The 19,869-nt window shown below is 40.4% G+C and overlaps 1 protein-coding gene across 3 annotated transcripts in view; it reads left to right on the top strand.

Annotated features, from left to right (window-relative positions):
• GIPC2 (GIPC PDZ domain containing family member 2) overlaps positions 1-19,869 on the top strand; it is an 87,338-nt gene that overhangs the window by 13,237 nt on the left and 54,232 nt on the right. For 2 of the 3 annotated variants that reach the window (XR_009538896.1, XM_060139670.1), the window contains exon 2: positions 16,218-16,403. The exons of the other annotated variant lie outside the window; for it this stretch is intronic. Coding sequence is in view for 1 of the 2 variants with exons in the window: in XM_060139670.1 (XP_059995653.1) it covers positions 16,218-16,403 (186 nt within the window). In the remaining variant the exon portion in view is untranslated. The remainder of the gene's footprint in view (positions 1-16,217; positions 16,404-19,869) is intronic. 3 annotated transcript variants of the gene reach the window in all.

Below are 19,869 nucleotides of genomic sequence, written 5' to 3'. Positions count from 1 at the left end.
ATGTTCTTTCCTTTACACAAGTGGTTCTTAACCTTATTGGACCTAAAGTTCCCCTGTAATAACAAATATTTTGTGGCACCACTTTTACTTATCCTGAAATAAAAATTTAAACAATAATACCTACCTATACACGTAATTTTTAAAACTATTAGGAACAAACATGGATTTCAATGCAAGTACTTGGGAAAACTATCTCAGAAGACATAATGAAGCAGTCAGTTGCTTGTATTTACCTACTTACAGTGAATAAGTTTGGATTTAAAAAGAATAAGGAAACGAAGAAAAAAAATAAGACAGTAGTCATTTGATTGTTGTTGAGTCCTTTCTGTTACCTTTTGTTATCTAAATATTTGTAGGTATTCATAGAACTATATAATGAATGTAACAATAATAGGAGCAAATGGTATAAATGTTTCATGTTAAATTCAAATAACATGGACAACAGTGCTGTCAGTGACTTGATTTTCTGAAATGATGAACAACTCTTGATAAGGTTCTACACAAACAAGAGAATATATATATTCTCTTCCCAACATGAATCTCTAGTAGGACATTTGAAAATCATCAGAATTAGGCTCACCAGGCTGAGCCTCTCTGAGCACTAGAGTTCATACCGTATCCCTGCCTCATCCCCTATCTCTGCCAGCGCCAGTGGTGTACATAATCATTGTAACAACCAAAAAAGCTCCCACAAGATTTCAAAGTTTTCCAGTATCACCCTACCTGCTGGCAACATTGCTTTATGCCAGTTTGCTTGAGGTTAATCACTTGCTCTAAGCTGTGAAGTAAGGATGTAAAGCGGGGCAAAATGGGAAAGCAACAAGAAGGGAAAAGCAGTAGAAAGACCTCTTGTTTTATACTTACAGTTTTAGGATCAGTATTATAGGATTGTAATTATACAAAGTGAAACATGGCTGGTTAATTTAGTGAGATTCCAAGCTTTTGCAATATCTCAAAGTCACTCTTGTTGCTGTGGCTATTTCACAGGCTTATAGGGTCCTATGATAGATGGAGAGTCAGGGTGGCATGACAGCAATGCTTTACGTCAGTCTGATGGGGAGATGGGTTTCAGAGTAGCGTGGTGTGCCCCGAGTTTGATGCTTGGAGGTGCCACCGAGTGGCTTCAATTTTCTCACCTGGAAAATTGAACAATGGAATTGAACCTGGAAAATGTACAAATAATACCTGGCTTATAGGAGTGTCGCGAGAACTGAATGAAATAGCATATTAGGTATCTAGAACAACGGTTCAATAAATGTTAGTTCTCGTTCCCTCTTTTCCTCAAAGAAGATGCTTTTTAGGCAATTTTTGAGTAATTTTTTGGTAATTTTTGTCTTTTTAGTTTTTCTATTCTACACCTGTACAATTTCAGTCTCCTACTTTTTGCCTAATCCCAGAAAATAAGGAAAGCAAATTTAAAAGTTTATCTCTATACATGATCCTCAAACTAAGCTATCTCAGTGTGGAATTCTGTGTTACAGTAACTAACGTGGACTCTTCTGACAAGGGCTTCTTCAATAAAGTTTAGTATAAACCTAATAAACTATTTCAGTCAACACAGTCAAAGATCTCAAACTTGAAATATTAAATATACAAATTTATTCAGAATTATTTTGCATTACATTTGTCAATGCTTATTTCTCTTGAACTTTTATTCAAAAGAGTTATTTCAAAAATAACTCTTTAGGAATACCCATGTTTCTTTGTGTCATATCTCTAGACATATCTGTGACAGAATTTTTCTCAGCGTGGAATTCTATTATTCTACTCCATTCTCCCACTGAACATTTAGAACTCATTTTCAACTCTCCCCACACTTGTTAAATCTCCTAGAATCTTTTTTTTAAAGTTAGTTGGAGATTAAAAAAAAATTTTTATTTTTAAATGTCTTTATTATTATTATTATTTTTACAGTAAGTCTTTGTTGGTTATTTATTTTAAATATAACACTGTGTACATGAGTCTCCTAGATTCTTTTTAATAATGAAGTATTTTTTTTTTAAATTTAAATTTATTTCTTTATTTACTTTTGGCTGCGTTGTGTCTTCATTGCTGCGCCCTGGCTTTCTCTAGTTGCAGTGAGCGGGGGCTACTCCTCATTGCGGTGCACAGTCTTCTCATTGTGGTAGCCTGTCTCGTGGTGGAGCACAGCCTCCAGGCACGCGGGCTTCAGTAGTTGTGGCTTACGGGCTCCAGAGCACAGGCTCAGTAGTTGTGGCGCACAGGCTTAGTTGCTCCGCAGCATGTGGAATCCTCCCGGACCAGGACTCAAACCCGTGTCTCCTGCACTGGCAGGCAGATTCCCAACCACTGCTCCACCAGGGAAGTCCCTCCTAGATTCTTAATTGTGCTCAAGTCATGGACACTGACTTCCAAGAAGCTTCTGGGGAAGATTACTTACATGCTAAGGGATAGAGGAAGAACCCTACCACTGCCTTTCCTCAACATGCAAATCATGTTTTTCCTTTTATCCCATGTTGTCTAGTCTTATCGTCCTGAAAAGGGAACGTGCTTATTTGATCTGCTTAGTAGAAGAAGCATTATAAATAGATGGCCATGTAACTTATATTTCCTGCCCAGACACTTCACAGAGTGAGAAGGAAGGTTGTAATAATTACTCTGGGACAGCAGCGGTGAACTAGGATCCAGAGTCCCTCTAATTATAGAAAAGGAGAAAAAAAAATGCGATGTGAGAAAGTTTATCATACATTTGCTAATTAAGCACGCACCACACAGAAGCCAGTTTCCTAGGCAGTAAGGAAGGTTTTGAATGGTAGGCATTTAGGGAGGGGGTGGGGAGAGGAGGGTGTGGGCATAAAAATAGAAGCAGGTAGTGAAGGCACAGCGTCAGCTCTAAGCTTGGAGCCAGGAGATGCTGGTACTCCTCGTCCTGGCTCTGGCTTGGTGACACATTCTTGGGAGTGAGGATGGAGCCCTGCCAGCTTCTTCGGGAAGCTTCCTGACACTGCTGGGTCCTCCTCCCCTCTTCTCTAACTGCTCTGTCTGCTCCAGTCGCAGGAGTCCTACAGGCAGGAAGGGCAGGAATGTTGGCAAGCAGAGGGTGGGAAGAAGCTGCTTGGGAGAGCGGGGAGCCCGAGCTGGTCATAAACCCCTGGGAGCAAAGGTGAGAGGCTCTCAGCCAGGGCTGTGACTAAGTGTCTCCGATTCTGTGACAGGATTCTATTCCTGGCAACTCCTCTCCGTGTCTTCCTGGTCTCTGTTCTTGGAGCTGTCTACCCCTGGGGTGGGAGGTGGCTTGAAATTGAACAACCTGAACCTAGATGAATCTTCACAGTCTTCAGACTCTCGGCTAACCTCCCTTGCGTCACACCAGCCCCACCCATGGGTGAACTTTTCTATGCTTCTCAGGCTTTCTAATCAATAAGGGTCTAAGGCGGTCACTGAGTTTGACTCCACTCCCTCACCCCAACCCTTCGTCACCTCTCATCTAGGGAACCCTATAGTACATTTTCCTTTGTCCCCTCTTGCCCTGTCACTCTGCACTATGTTTTTCTAACATCTTTCAGGTGTCCTAGTTTAGAATAAAAATCAATTGCAATCTTTCACTCCCTCAAGTTGTTGATAGTTTCTTGCATGACCCATTTTCTTCATAAAGTGCTCATCTCTTTCTGTCAGAATTTCTGTTCTGGGGAATAGGAAGGAATAGACCACGCTCCTGCATCACTCCCGTCTTGACCCCTGAGTGGCTCCCCATGCTTGCTTTCCAATTTTTCATGATTTATTTGGGTAGCTTTTATTTAGTTAGTTATTGAAATATAATTCATTTACAATGTTGTGCCATTTGGGTGGATTTTAAATATCACATACCTTGTAGACATTTCATTGTAAGAATTATAATAAGTCTGCTTCCTGGTTAATATGAAGAGGGTGCTTGCTACATGAGCACTCTGCCAAACAAATTTTAGAATTTTGTTTAAGGACCCTTTGGGGATCTAATGGCTTTTTAAAAAATAATATAATTTATATTTGTATATTTGGTAAACTGGAAAGTTTAATCACAGGTCTCTTTACTAATAATAATTTATAACGTTATGTCTCACAAACCATTCTACTGCATTCTCGGATGTAAAATGTCTCCTGTTATATCGAGTTTCTCCTTCCCTTTTGAGGTTCTCTTCCATCTTAAGTGTCAAACAAGAGGACGCTTTTAAGAAGATAAGTGGTTTAAAAAAAAAAAAAAGAAGATACGTGGTTTAGAAACCTGGAAAATTTGGGACAGCACCTGACAAGGGGAACAGCAGTGATTTATGATGTCTTTCAAATTGGCATGTAACCTTGCAGCATTATTAGACCAGGCTAAAGCTCAGATATCTCCTCTGACCTGAATTGTAGTTTGGAAGAGGATGGATATATATAGCTACACACATTTGATTTATCTTACTCCTCGGGTTAGTGTTGGTGTAATGTCCACAAAAGCAAGACTAAAACCTATCTCTATTCTTTTAACCTTTTCCTGTTTCAAGAATTGCTTTGAGATTGCCTTTCTTTGTTATGTGGTTGCTTTGATTAGATTTCATTAACAAAGGAAAACGTTCTTTCTGTTACTCTGGGAAGTCATTTGGTAGATTAAAAAATGTGATTTGATTTTGGAGGAGGGGATAAAATTATTTTTGTCACATTATTTTGCCCATTGAAAACACTGGGAAAAAATGTGGTTGTACCAGAGAAGGAACAGTACAAAGGATGATTCACCTTTTATTTAAGACTTGCCACTGCTGACCCAGGACAGCTAATTTAGAAGTGAATCATTTATAGAAAGTTCTACATAGTTCCGAGGCAGGGCTTTGTACGATATCCTCATGAAGGTCTAAATAGAGCATACAGTATCAGGTTTCTAAATATCTGTCTTGTTGCCAATTTTATATCTTTTCCAAACTGAAACTTTTTTTCTAGATGACTGTAGCCATTGACAAGGTGAAGGCAAAGGCACTGGATTTATAAAATAATGTATATTTAAAAAAACAAATCTTAGAAATTTGTTACATGTGTTATACTGGGAAGATAATAGGCATGGATCTTAAATGTCTGTGTTTTGTTACATTCATTTCTTTGCGTTATGGTCAGTTTTAAAATTAACTGGAAGAAATCATTTAAAAATACTTATTTTACAGTAAATCAAATTAAACAATGTATTAATATTTTGATATTTACTAATCACCTAATACATTTGACTTTAAAAAATTTATTTTAAATTTATTTATTTATTTAATTTGTGGCTGCGTTGGGTCTTTGTTGCTGTGCGCGGGCTTTCTCTAGTTGCAGCGAGCGGGAGCTACTCTTTGTTGTGCAGGCTTCTCATTGCAGTGGCTTCTCTAGGCGTGTGGGCTTCAGCAGTTGTGGTGCACAGGCTCAGTAGTTGTGGCTCGCGGGCTCTAGAGCTCAGGCTCAGTAGTTGTGGTGCACGGGCTTAGTTGCTCTGCGGCATGTGGGATCTTCCCGGACCAGGGATCAAACCTGTGTCCCCTGCGTTGGCAGGCGAATTCTTAACCACTGCAACCATTGCACCACCAGAGAAGTCTTACATCTGACTTTTCAAGTCCAATTACAAATAGCTCCTTTTTGTAAGCTGTCTTCACTCCTTTTAAGAAGTGGGTGGTTTAATAAATAAACAGTGTATTTGGCTCCATACAGAGCAAAAACTTTGTAGTCTCTGCCTTCTAGGAGTTTTAAGTTTAAAGCCAAATTTGTATTTACATCACAGCTATGGTATCATGGGGTTAGAGAAAGCACAAAAGTCTGAATTCCAGTTTTGTCTCTGTCATTCACTAGCTATGTGACCTTAGACAAATCATGTAAGGGGGTTTGAGCTGGTTTTCTCTTCTACACAGCATGTAGTGATGCTTGTCCTTATGACCTGATGCACATGGATTAGCTGAGCTAATGCTTTAGGAAGTGATCTGTAACTTGGATGTCTCTATGTAGATATTAGGTGTCAGAGAGGCAACGTTGTAGGGGAAAGAGCTTGGAACTGGACAAGCAGGGTTGGAGTTATATTAGCACCAAATACTACTTAATCACAAACTGTTTTATGTCTTTAAATCTTTATGTTCTAATCTGTATAGTATATGGGTATAGTAATAAATATCACATAGAATTGTTGTAGGATTAAATGAGGTAGTATGTGAAAATACCTGGTACACATAAGTGATCAATTAATGTTTATGAGACCTTAATTTTATTTTATTTTTGTTTTTCCAGACCTTTATCTCCCCAGTTCCTTCACTTAGTGCTCTAATAGAAGTGGGACCCAGTCTCCAAACTGTGTAGAGCTGAGAGGGCTGAGCAGGTGTCTCATTCCATGAATGTCATTGAAGAATTGTTTGAGTTCTAGAATTTCCTTTATACAACACATCTACCATATATTTGGGGGAATCATGTAGGATGAGACTCTCAGCTTTTGGGAAGAGTTTTGAGTCATATAATTCTGTCACTCTGGCTTGCCTAGAGTTACTTCCTTCTGTTCAAGCACACAGGGTAAGTGGGTGATCTTTTCTCCTCAGTAATTATTCTTAGTTTCAGGTTGTTCTTAATTCCTGCTATTTTAAGGGCAATTAACTAAACGGAAGTAAAATCTTTTTTCTCTTTTTGAGAAACAGTCTGTGAGGCTTAGATAATAAGAATAACCCAGATAGGGCCTTGGTCATTAACGAAGAAAACATAATCCAAGTGGTATTCTTGTGTATAAAGATGGTGGTGGGCTTCCCTGGCGGCGCAGTGGTTGGGAGTCCGCCTGCCGATGCAGGGGACACGGGTTCGTGTCCCGGTCCGGGAGGATCCCACATGCCGCGGAGCGGCTGGGCCCGTGAGCCATGGCCGCTGGGCCTGCGCGTCCGGAGCCTGTGCTCCGCAGCGGGGGAGGCCACGGCAGTGAGAGGCCCGCGTACAGCAAAAAAAAAAAAAAAAAAAAAGGATGGTGGTATTAACTCCTGATGAAAGTATGGTTTAGTTAATTACTATGTTTATTATTATCCACTTTCTCTTTATTTTCTATAATGACATTGATATTTCTATAATGCTTATTTTAGAAAAATATAAAGAGTTAGCAAGGTTCTTGGTAGATTGAGATGTAGGAAAGTAGTTGTATTAAAATATTTAGTAACACTGTTATTTTAGATAACCACAGGAGATAACTATTCTAGTTGCTTATATTTATTTTTAAAAATTAATTAATGTTTGGCTGCGTTGGGTCTTTGTTGCTGCATGTGGGCTTTCTGTAGTTGCGGCGAGCTGGGGCTACTCTTTGATGTGGTGCGCGGGCTTCTCATTGTGGTGGCTTCTCTTGTTGTGGAGCACGGGCTCGAGGCACGTGGGCTTCAGTAGTTGTGGCATGCGAGTTCAGTGGTTGTGGCTTGTGGGCTCTAGAGTGCAGGCTCAGTAGTTGTGGCGCATGGGCTTAGTTGCTCCGAGGCATGTGGGATCTTCCTGGACCAGGGCTCGAACCCGTGTCACCTGCATTGGTAGGTGGATTCTTAACCACTGCGCCACCAGGGAAGTCCTTAGTTGCTTATATTTAAAATCACATTCCAAATACTGTAATGCAAGCCACACAAGCCCATAATTTCTTCCAGAGATCTTTGGAACATGTGGAATCTTGGGCCAACTCAGTTCCTGTTTAAGGAAAGCATTAAACAAAAGGTTGGAAGTGGACTTCCTGGAGTTTTAAAAATGAATTTGATGTGTTTTTGGAGAGATTTGCAACCTGTCTGTGGGCTAGAATATCTTTTGAAGCACTAATGACAAATGATTTATTTAACCCTATTCACCTAGCACACTCGTGGCATGTATAATGCTGCCATCAGAGAAAAAGCAATATTAATTTATATTAATGGCTCTATACAGTAGTTCAGACTCTTATCATCCTGGCCGTATTGAGTTTCTGGGGTGAATAATCATAACCGTGTGATGAGAACTGAAAAATAGCTATTGAAATATAAGTGCAGGGTAAGAATACTGTCATGAGTTACACTCAACAAAAAAAGTTGAAGGATAATGTAATTTATGGGGGAACGTGAAATCCATCCTGGTTATGACATTAAAAAGGAGCAAAATCTAATTTTCAGGAAAAGTAATGCAATTTAAGCTGTCAAGCATAGGTGTAAATATTATTCAAGAAGCACCTGTATTCCAGGAATAATACTAATAATAACCTTTAGAGCTTTTTAGTTTAAAAAGCACTTTTATGTATAGTGTCTTATTGAGTTTTAGTAACAGCTGTGAGATGTAGGCCAAGCTTTACTAATGCCAGGATGTACATGAAGACCAAGGAGGTCAAATGACTGAGCTTACAGAGTGGGGACTAGATCCAGGTCTCTTACCTCTTAACCCATTGTTTCCTTCTTTCCTTTTTCACAACCATTACAAGTATAACATAGCTCCTCTCTAGATATCCATTTTGCTGATACTGGAAGTAAGGGGAGCTTTAGTTTATGCTTGAAATTTTTTTTTTTTTTTTTTTGCAGTACGCGGGCCTCTCACTGTTGTGGCCTCTCCCGCTGTGGAGCACAGGCTCCGGACGCACAGGCCCAGCGGCCACGGCTCACCGGCCCAGCCGCTCCGCAGCATGTGGGATCTTCCCGGACTGGGGCACGAACCCGTGTCCCCTGCATTGGCAGGCGGACTCTCAACCACTGCACCATCAGGGAAGCCCAATGCTTGAAATTTTTGATAGGATATGAAATTAGGATAAGAATGCATATCACTTCAGAGCATTAAAAGAAACATGATTCACCATAGACCTCAGAGTTGTCTTTTTTTTTTTTTAAGGATAAAATGAGACAGTAGGTAGAAAGAACTTTTAAACTGTGAATTATGGGGAGTTCCCTGGTGGTCTGGTGGTTAGGATTTGGTGCTTTCACTGCCGTGGCCTGGGTTTAGTCCCTGGTCCAGGAACTGAGGTCCCACAAGCTGTGGAGTGTGGCCAAAACCAAAACAACCCCCCCCCCCCGTGAATTATGAAGATACAAAGGATAATGATTCTATCAGTTAGAAATCTGTTAGTTGAAAGCAACAGAAAATCCAACCCACAATGGGTTGGTGAAATTATTGGCTTGTGTAACTAAACATTCTGGGATAAGGCTGTGTATCAGGATGTTTTCAGCCGCAAGTAGCACAGAGCTAGTTCAACTGCCTAAGACAAATAACTTTCTATTTTACATAAAAGAGGCATAGTGGGTTCCAGAGCTGGCTAACAGAGCAACTCACCAACGTCAAGGACCTAGGTTCATTTGAAACCTTTGCATTCTTGGCATTGATCTCTTCCTGCGTTGGTAGTAAGGTGGTGGTGGAAGTTTCTAGATCACATACAGGTAAGGGAACATCCAGGGGAAGAGGGGATTGTCTTTTACTGTGTTTGTTTCTTAGGAATGAAAAAATACTTCCCTGAGGCTTCCTGGACATCTTCCTCCCATGTCTTGTTGGCCAGGACCGGGCCACATGCTTACTCCTAAAATCACCACTTCTACCAGTCTAAGCCTTATGCCTGTAACACAGGAGGTGAATCATTTTCCTCCAAAGCACACACGAAGTATAGCTACCTGATACCGGAAGAGTACCTTAGGAGGTGAAAGGGGTGGACAACTTCCAGTGTCCATTACTGGCTGTCTTTAGGTGAGGCTGGATCTAGAGGCGCTGCCCTTCTCCATGTGCCAGCTTTGTCCCCAGGGTCAGTCTTCTGATGTTGAAGTGACAGTTGCAGTAGTTAGACTTCACATCAGAGGGACAGAGACACCGCTCTAGGAGCTTCTGTGGAAAAGAAGATTCCTTCCCTAGAAACCCCAACAAATTCTTTCTTGTATGTTATTGGCCTCAGTTGGATTATGAATTAGTCATTAACTGATTTAAACCTAACTATGATTCATTTCTGATGGAACTGAGGATGGGTCACTCCTACCCAAGCTACCATATGGCTTAAAATGAGGAATGAAACTTGAGGGGGAAGGGGAATGGGTACTGTAGATATTGATGTCCAGCACAATAACAAATCTGGCCTCAAAGGGCAATAGCTTTCTCCTTTCATTAAACCACATCTCCTATAAATCATGGTGACAGGCACACAATAAGACAAATATGACAATAAGATGAATCCTTACCTGCTAAAAGTTTACAAAGCAGCACATGGTAAGTTCCACAACAAATGTATGAAATTTAATAGGTATATAGAAGGTGAAGGAATAACATTAGCTTAGGGTGTTACTAGAAAATGTAGTTTAGCTAGACTTTATTGGATGCGGAAGATTTTGACAGATATGACTGGGTTTAGAAGTTGAGTTTAAGCTATGGCATTTTTGGTCGAGGGAATGACATGTATAGTTATATAGAGATGGGAAAAATACAAAGTATAAAATTGTTAAAGACATGGGATTCTAGAACAGAGCTGCCTCATATGGTAGCTGCTAGCCAGATATAGTTATTGAGCACTTTAAGTGTCACTAGTCCAAACTGAGATAAAATTCAAGGGTAAATATACACCAGATCTTAAAAACAACAACAAATGCTGGAGGGGGTGTGGAGAAAAGGGAACCCTCTTGCACTGTTGGTGGGAATGTAAACTGATACAGCCACTATGGAGAACAGTATGGAGGTTCCTTAAAAAACTAAAAATAGAATTACCATATGACCCAGCAATCCCACTACTGGGCATACCCAGAGAAAACCATAATTCAAAAAGACACATGCACCCCAATGTTCGCTGCAGCACTGTTTACAATAGCCAGGTCATGGAAGCAAACTAAATGCCTGTCGACAGATGAATGGATAAAGAAGATGTGGTACATATATATAATGGAATATTACTCAGCCATAAAAAGGCATGAAATTGGGTCATTTGTAGAGACATGGATGGATCTAGAGACTGTCATACAGAGTGAAGTAAGTCAGAAAAAGAAAAACAAATATCGTATATTAAGGCATATATGTGGAACCTAGAAAAACGGTACAGATAAACCAGTTTGCAGGACAGAAATTGAGACACAGATGTAGAGAACAAATGTATGGACACCAAGGGGGGAAAGCGGCGGGGGTGGTGGTGGTGGTGGTGGTGGTGGTGGTGGTGGTGGTGGTGTGCTGAATTGGGCGATTGGGAAAAAAAAGACTTAATAAAAATGTAAACTCTCAATTTCATTTTAAAAATGATTATATGTTGAAATGATATTTTGGATATATGGGATTATATGAGGAAATTAGATTAGTTTCACCTATATCTTTTGTTAATGTGATTTTTAGAAAATTTAAAATTATGTAGCTTGTGTTACATTTATATTGAGTAGTACTGCTCTAGAAAGTGGAATAGTCATGAGAACTCCATCAATCTTATGAAAATTAACAATGATTGTGGTAAAGCATCAAATATAGATACGCCAGAAGATGTTAAGTATTTCATTTTACAATGAAAAAACATCAGAAAGGTATACCTAATGGATGGATAATTTTCCTTATATGCTACCTTACCCTGAGTTTGCTTTCTTTTGATTTAGTTTGTGCACCAGAGTATAAAAAAATGATGTTAAGTACTATGTCGTACTACTTTTCTCTAGTATATCTTTTCTCTAGTATATCTCTGTAACCAGGTGTTTGTTAGAGGAACATTGATTATATAGCCACTTCAGTGTTTCTTTTCTTGTATTGTTTTTTCTTTCTTTTAACACTAAACATTTATTAGCTGTGATAATTGGATGAAGTCATAATTTTCTCATCCACAAAATGAGGTTAATAAAACCTAGTACACAGGTGGGTTTTATTAAACGAGGTAAGTGAATGTGCAGTGACATTCGGATAAAAACTGAGCAGTGCACTGTGTTAGACATCGTAGGAGAAAGATGACAGATCTCGCCTCTCTGAGTGAGGATGACAAATACGTGTTACACCAATTGGAGTTGAAGGTAAGGTGACTCAGACACTCGAGTGAGGTGCTAGATTTAAACGTTGTGAGTGAAGTGGAAAGAGTGATTCCACCGGGCAGTCACGTTCCTGCAGAGTCTCAATAGACAAGAGCATGGGGGTAGAGTTGGGGGTGGGCGGGCAGGCCTTTTAGATTTTGGATTGAAGAAAATGTATGAATGGAGGTCGGAAGCTTCATGATATGTATCTGCGGTTCCTTTTTGGTTTAAATATCCAGGACTGTTATATTACAACTGGGTTATGTTGCCCTACTGTACCTCAGTGGAGCACCTACCAGCCTGGGAGTTCCTTGTGTATGAGGACTGGTCCTAGTCATCTTTGTACATCCAGCGTGCAGCACAGAACCTGACAAAAAGCACGTATTCAATAGAGGATTGTGAGTAGATGAATGAGCACGAACTTTGCAACATTTAGAAAGCATTTCTTATTTTTCAGTTCAAAATGCAGTATCTACGAGGAGTATTTGAATCTCTAGACTTTATGACATACAGATGTATTTGCTGATGTCTGGGCATTGAGATCGTGTGAGTGATAGGTTTTTATCCTCGAGGAACTGATCTGAAGTCTCGGAGCTTTAGTTACCTGCTGCTACAGAGGGCTCTTACTCCACCTCCCAGGGACCGTTACATTTCTGCCGGTTTTCAACACAACTTTCTGTGGAGCTCTATTCCATGGCTCTACTCCTTCCAGGAAAGAAACCCTGATGTCTGGGCTGCCAACTTCTGGCTGCCCGGAGTGGAACGTTATTCTGCAGGGGAGGAAGCACAGTGGGAAAGGGTTATATCTACAGGAAATCTTACATTTGTTCTGTAGTGAAGCATGTGAAAAGGTTGAAAGAAAGGAAGTAGCTTAGTAGCTAGAAGTTCAGTTTGTGTGGGATTTCCTGTTTGGGGTTTTTTCCCCTACCCTGTTTTATCATCATTATGTTTTAATGTTTTCCTGTCTACTTGGTAAGTTGCTTTTTTATAAATTAATTTTTATTGGAGTATAATTGCTTTACAATGTTGTGTTAATTTCTACTGTACAGCAAAGTGAATCGGTTATACGTATACATATATATCCCCTCTCTTTTGGATTTCCTTCCCATTTAGGTCACCACAGAGCATTGAGTAGAGTTCCCTGTGCTATACAGTAGACTCTCATTAGTTATCTATTTTATACATAGTAGCAGTAGTGTATATATGTAAATCCCAGTGTCCCAATTCATCCCCCCCGCCTTCCCCGTTGGTATCCAAACGTTTGATCTCTACGTCTGTGTCTCTATTTCTGCTTTGCAAATAAGATCATAGGTCTACTTGGTAAGTTGCTTATTAGTGGTGGTTGGGATCCACTATGAGCATCATTAACAGATTTTCACGGGAAAAAAACGACAAGGAGAAAACTGTTCTACTCACTTTCCATCTTTTTGAGAAAGGAAGCCAGAAAAGCTGTTTTCTATGCATACTACCTCCCCCTGACTAACCATGATTAATGATTTTTGTTAGTGGACTAATTATACCACTGACTTCACAACTGGAATAAGAAATAGGAGCCATTATTGGCTTAAATGACTCGCCACCCCCCATGAATAATAAAAATTTAACACCAGTGAGTATTTGCGAAGAGTAACTATAAAGCCGAATATATTATGTCTTCACCGGGATACAAAGGTTAACAACCCTTTGTGTTCAAGGCCCACCAGTTAGAACAGCTCACTACAGACATGGGTGTAAAGAGGAAAGGGCAGTGGCAGTAGTTCTTCCCTGTAGGCGTTAATTCTTCTGTACCCTTTGACCTCTTCCTTGTCTTTATCACTAGTACCTTTTATATACCTCTGGGATTTGATAAGGGATTTGCCAACCATGCTGGACCTCTAACTGTAGAGCAGGGAGAGTTGTTCCAATTCAGACTTTTTTTCTTTTTCCTTGCGGTACGCTGGCCTCTCACTATTGTGGCCTCTTCCATTGCGGAGTACAGGCTCTGGACGCGCAGGCTCAGCGGCCGTGGCTCACGGGCCCAGGCGCTCTGCGGCATGTGGGATCTTCCCGGACCGGGGCACGAACCCGTGTCCCCTGCATCGGCAGGTGGACTCTCAACCACTGCACCACCAGGGAAGCCCCAGACATATTTTGATAGGGCTTAAAAAGCCATTTAACAAATAGTAATTGCACAGTTTCTGGGCTTCCAGAGGCTTATGGATGCATTAAAGCTCAAGGTTCCAGAGGAATCAGGGATGGTTTGAAACTCAGGGAGGTTGGGAGAGGGTTGGAAGTGAGGGCTGAAGCAAGTCTCAGGGATGGAGGAAAGGCTGACTATATCTTTGGCAAATGTTACTTGATAACAAAAGGTAAAAATTTTCATTTAGCCATTTTGATATAAAAAACCTGTATTAGGGATTTACCTGGCGGCCCAGTGGTTAGGACTCTGTGCTTTCACTGCCAAGGGCCCCTACCACCAAAAGAAAGAAAGTTTTGTTTGGTATGTAGAAGGTACTCAATAAATATTTATTTATTGAACTTAGTCTTTTTTTTTTTTAAGATTTAATTTTATTTATTTTTGGCTGCATTGGGTCTTCGTTTCTGCATGCAGGCTTTCTCTAGTTGCGGTGAGCGGGGGCTACTCTTCATTGCAGTGTGCAGGCTTCTCCTTGCGGTGGCTTCTCTTGTTGAGGAGCGCGGGCTCTAGGTGCATGGGCTTCAGTAGTTGTGGCACTCAGGTTCAGTAGTTGTGGCACATGGGCTTAGTTGCTTCACTTGGCATGTGGGGTCTTCCTGGACCAGGAATTAGACCCATGTCCCCTGCATTGGCAGGCGGATTCCTATCCACTGTGCCACCCAGGAAGTCCCGAACTTAATCTTGAAACCAATGGCATGTTCTTAACCCTCCTTTTCCTCTTCCATTTTTTATCTGGGCCTCACAAATTACCCAAATTACAGTTGGCAAACTTAAGAGTAGCATTGCAGATTTTAGTAAAACGAATTGTATTTTTGAAGGAAAATGAGGTCAAATAAAGACTGGGTAAACGTAAGAAGTCCCTTTAAAACCTCCACACAACTTCTTGCCATTTCAGTCTTTCTGTTTCTACCATTAAGTGAATTGGATCAAGTTGCATTAGCCTCTCCAGACCTCAGTTCCCCCCTTCTTAAAACCAAGGGATTGGGACTTCCCTGGTGGCGCAGTGGTTAAGAATCTGCCTGCCAACGCAGGGGACATGGGTTCGAGCCCTGATCAGGGAAGGTCCCACATGCCGGGGAGCAACTAAGCCTGTGCGCCCCAGCTACTGAGCCTGTGCTCTAGAGCCTGTGAGCCATGGTTACCGAGCCCACGTGCCACAACTACTGAAGCATGTGTGCCTAGAGCCCATGCTCCACAACGAGAAGCCACTGCAGTGAGAAGCCCGCGCACCACAACAAAGAGTAGCCCCCACTCGCTGCAACTAGAGAAAGCCCATGTGCAGCAGCGAAGACCCAATGCAGCCAAAAATGAATAAATAGATTCATTAAAAAAAAAAAAAGCCAAGGGATTGGACTAGTCAAGGTCCGTTTTAGACATTTTTGTTTTACTACCTCATTCATTAATTACTTTCTTTTTTTTTTTTTTTTTTTGCGGTACGCGGGCCTCTCACTGCTGTGGCCTCTCCCGTTGCAGAGCACAGGCTCCGGACGCGCAGGCTCAGCGGCCATGGCTCACAGGCCCAGCCGCTCCGCGGCATGTGGGATCTTCCCGGACCGGGGCACGAACCCGTGTCCCATGCATCGGCAGGTGGACTCTCAACCACTGCACCACCAGGGAAACCCCTTAATTACTTTCTTGAGCACAAAAATGCAAAATAAATAAAAATTTCCTCATTTAAAAAAGCAAATTTTCCAAAATAGTCTTGCCTATGTTTTCATTGTGGTATACATATCATGACCCCACCTTTGGGAACACAACCTTCGATGTCAGCATTGTAAATGGCAAGTAACATAGGAGTGTAAACCACTACGAAGTTGGTGAGACCTGAGCTTGAATCCTGGCTCTGACAAGTAATATCTTTGTGACCTTAGACAAATTACTTACTCTCATTAAGTCTCGATTTTCTTATTGGTAATATGGAGATGATAATGTATTTATAAAGCTATTGTGAGGATTAAATATGATAATGGATATAAATTGCTTAACACAGAGCTTGGCCTATAGGAAACAGTTCATATCACCTAACATTAATGATATAACTGCTTACATCATAAATTGAGGACTATTTCACTCAAGTATTAAATAAACTAATGATCAGAACGTTTTCCTGGTGGAAACTGACCTAAAATATTTCTTTCTCTTTGCAGATCTTATATTGCACTTTAAATACACCTAAAGTTGACATGGGAAAACTCTTAGGAGCACAGATAGGTCTTGAAGATTTCATATTTGCCCATGTGAAAGGGATCAAAAAAGAAGTGAATGTGTATAAATCTGAGGATTCCCTTGGTCTCACCATTACAGATAATGGTGCTGGCTATGCTTTTATAAAGGTAAGTCTTAAAAAATAACTGTGTGACTTAACTGAGGGTAACATATAATCTATATTATATGAAAATCTACCAGGTCAAAGAAAGTTTGAAATGATCTTTGGAGTGAGAGCTGACTCGACAGCGATGGATGGATTGGTAATGTTTCCTTTAAAAAATGTTTCAAAGACACTATTCTTTTTTTTTAAATTAATTTATTTTATTTAATTCATTTTTGCTGGGTTGGGTCTTCTTTGCTGCACGTGGGCTTTCTCTAGTTGCAGCGAGCAGGGGCTACTCTTTGCTGCATTGCGTGGACCTCTCATTGTGGTGGCTTCTCTGTTGCGGCGATGGGGGGCTTCAGGAGTTGCCGTGTGCGGGCTTAGTTGCTCTGCGGCATGTGGGATCTTCCTGGACCAGGGCTCGAACTGCGTCGCCTGCATTGGCAGGTGGATTCTTAACCACTGCACCACCAGGGAAGTCCCAACACCATTCTTTTGTTTACTCTTTCCTTGATTTTTTTTTTTCATTTTTTTTTCCTTCAGATTAAACTTCCTCTAGAATTTAGCATTTACTGAAAAGGAAAGCCTGGCCCTGGTGCCTACTTATCCTCATGGGATCTTGTAGGTCTGTTGCTCGGCAGCATGTGACTTCCATGCTGATTGCCATTGATTTTGTGTTATTTCCAAGAGCACATATTTTTGGCCACCTTATTTTCTTTAAAAAAATGCTCTTCAGTGGGCTTTCCTGGTGGTGCAGTGGTTGAGAGTCTGCCTGCCGATGCAGGGGACACGGGTTCGTGCCCCGGTCCGGGAAGATCCCACATGCCGTGGAGCGGCTAGGCTCGTGAGCCATGGCCGCTGAGCCTGCGCGTCCGGAGCCTGTGCTCTGTAACAGTAGAGGCCACAACAGTGAGAGGCCCGTGTCCTGCAAAAAAAAAAAAAAAAAAAAAGCTCTTCAAAAATATCTGAACATTTACAGTTGACTCTTTAACCACACAGGTTTGAACTGTGTGGGTCCACTCAGATTTTTTTCAATAGTAAATATTACAGTGTAATGCAGTCCAGGGCTGGTTGAATCTATGGATGCGGAACTGTGAATATGGGGAACTGTTCACATGGTGGGATTTTTTTTTTTTTTTAATGCTTACAACAATTCCATTTGGTATCACGTTTTCTTTTTAATTACTTTTTTGTTGAGATGTAACAGATGTACACCTTTAACGAATGTTTACAGATCTGTGTAAACATCACCCAGAGTAAGGGAAATTTCATTTCCCTCACCCAGAAGGCTCCCTTGTGCTCCTTCTCGGTCAGTACCCTTCCCCCACAAAGGTAGCCACTATTTTGACCTCTATCACCATAGTTTTGCTTGTTTTTGAACTTCATGCAAGTGGAATCACATATTATGTACTCTGCTGTTTCTGGCTTTTGCTCAACATGTCTGTGAGGTTCATCTCTGGGTAGGCACTGTTATCAACTGTTATAGATGTAGAATCAGGTTTGGGAAGGTTAAGCAGCTTGCCCAGAGTTAATGCAGCTGGACAAATTCAGGATTTGAATCCAAGCGATCTGACTCCAGAACTGGCAATCCTACCCACTGAGCTTAAAATTAGTGATAAAGTTTCATGCCTTTTTTTGGTCCAGATCCTTGATTTGCTGATGCATTGTCATCATTGAAAAAAATAGCCTTAGGGAAGTTATCTTCTTAACTGTAAATAGTACTTTAATTAACTTCCCACTTGATAGAATGGCTATTTTTAGCTCTGCAAAAGATATGACTCTGCTGAAGGTTGAGTGGGTGACCAAATGGAAAATCCGTGAGTTGGGAAAGTCATGTGGGATTATCTGGGGGAAGCTCAGGACATGAGGTACATGGAGCAATGCCATTCTAATGTCAGCAGGGAAGGGCTTGGAAGTTTTGCAAGGGAAGGGCTTGGAAGTTTTGCAAACACGCATGGATTTTTTAGATCTTAGCCTCTGATGTCCAGAGCTTGTGTTTCTATTTTTTTATGTCCCTTCAGACATGTGCCTGCCTCAGATTACTAGTCACTAGCCCTGTGGGGACAGAGAACATGGTGTCAAAGAGAAAGTGGAGCCTAAGCCAAACCTCCAACTTACAGTTCAACTTAGAAAAGAAATGAATATCATACTGTGTACAAGGTTGATATGATGTTTTAAAAATTGTGGAGGGCATGATTTCAGACTTACTGAAAGAGTGTAATAACAAAGAACTCACATGATACCCTTTACTCAAAAAAGTTTTACCATTTGCCACATTTGCTTTATTCTCTTAAACACACATATACACATATGTAATTTTTCCTGAACCATTGGAAAAAGTGGAGTGCATGTATTATGTCTCTTTATCCAGTAATACTTCAGAATGTAGTTTCTAAGAACAAAGATATTCTCTTTAGTATACCTACAGTACAATTATGAAATTCAGAAAACCTAACAGCGATACAGTACTGTCAAACTAATCTAATGTCCATATTGCAATTTTATCAGTTGTCCTCGTAATGCATTTTTATCCTGGAATAAGTCCAATACAGGATCATGTATTTCATTTAGTTATCATGTCTTTTTAGTCATCTTTACTCTAGAATAGTTCCTCAGCCTTTTATAGAATATCCCTCAATTTGGACTTTTCTGATGTCTCTTTATGTTGTGAAACCGGTTATTACGCATTTTTGGCAGGAAAATTAGATAAGTGATGTTGTGTCCTTCTCAGTGTATTACCTCAGAAGATGCATTTTATTGGTTTGTCTCACTATTCATGATGTTAATTTTTTCCCTTGTGTAAGGTAGTGGCTGCCTGTCTTATTCACTGCAAAGTTATATTTTCCTTTGTAATTAATAATTTGTGGAGAGATACTTTGAGATTATGTATATATCTTGTTCTCTTAGTCACACCCCACACACTTAGCATCTATTGATGAGTCTTGCCTGACTCGGTCTTTAATGGTTGCAAAATGGTGGTCTTTCTAATTCCATCATTTCCTATATATATTTTTAAAACATTCTATTATAATAAAGCACTCCACTTATTTATTATCTATTAGCAATGAACACATGATTTTTAAATTAATTTTTATTGGAATATAGTTGATTATACAATGTTGTGTTAGTTTCTGCTGTACAGCAAAGTGAATCAGATACATATACATAAATCTACTCTTTTTTAGATTCTTTTCCCATGTAGGTCATTACAGAGTATTGAGAAGAGTTCCCTGTGCTATACAGTAGGTCCTTATTAGTTGTCAATTTCTTATTCAGTGGGTCCATTACCATCATTTATTTTGATACTCCAGTTTCCTGAGATTTGTCCTTCAGGAGTCCTTTTCAGCTGGCTCCTGTATCCTTTTGACCTGCCTCCCATTATTTTATTGAGCAATTCCTTCCTTTCTGGTACAACAAGATGTTCTATGATCATCTTTTATCTTGTTTTCCCCAGGCTTGGAGCTCTCTTTTTTAGTGAGGATGGGTAT

This window comes from Lagenorhynchus albirostris, chromosome 2 (assembly GCF_949774975.1).
Source record: "Lagenorhynchus albirostris chromosome 2, mLagAlb1.1, whole genome shotgun sequence".
NCBI lineage: Eukaryota > Metazoa > Chordata > Mammalia > Artiodactyla > Delphinidae > Lagenorhynchus > Lagenorhynchus albirostris.
Note: the sequence above shows the minus strand (reverse complement) of the source record. Positions and strands in the feature narration are given on the sequence as shown.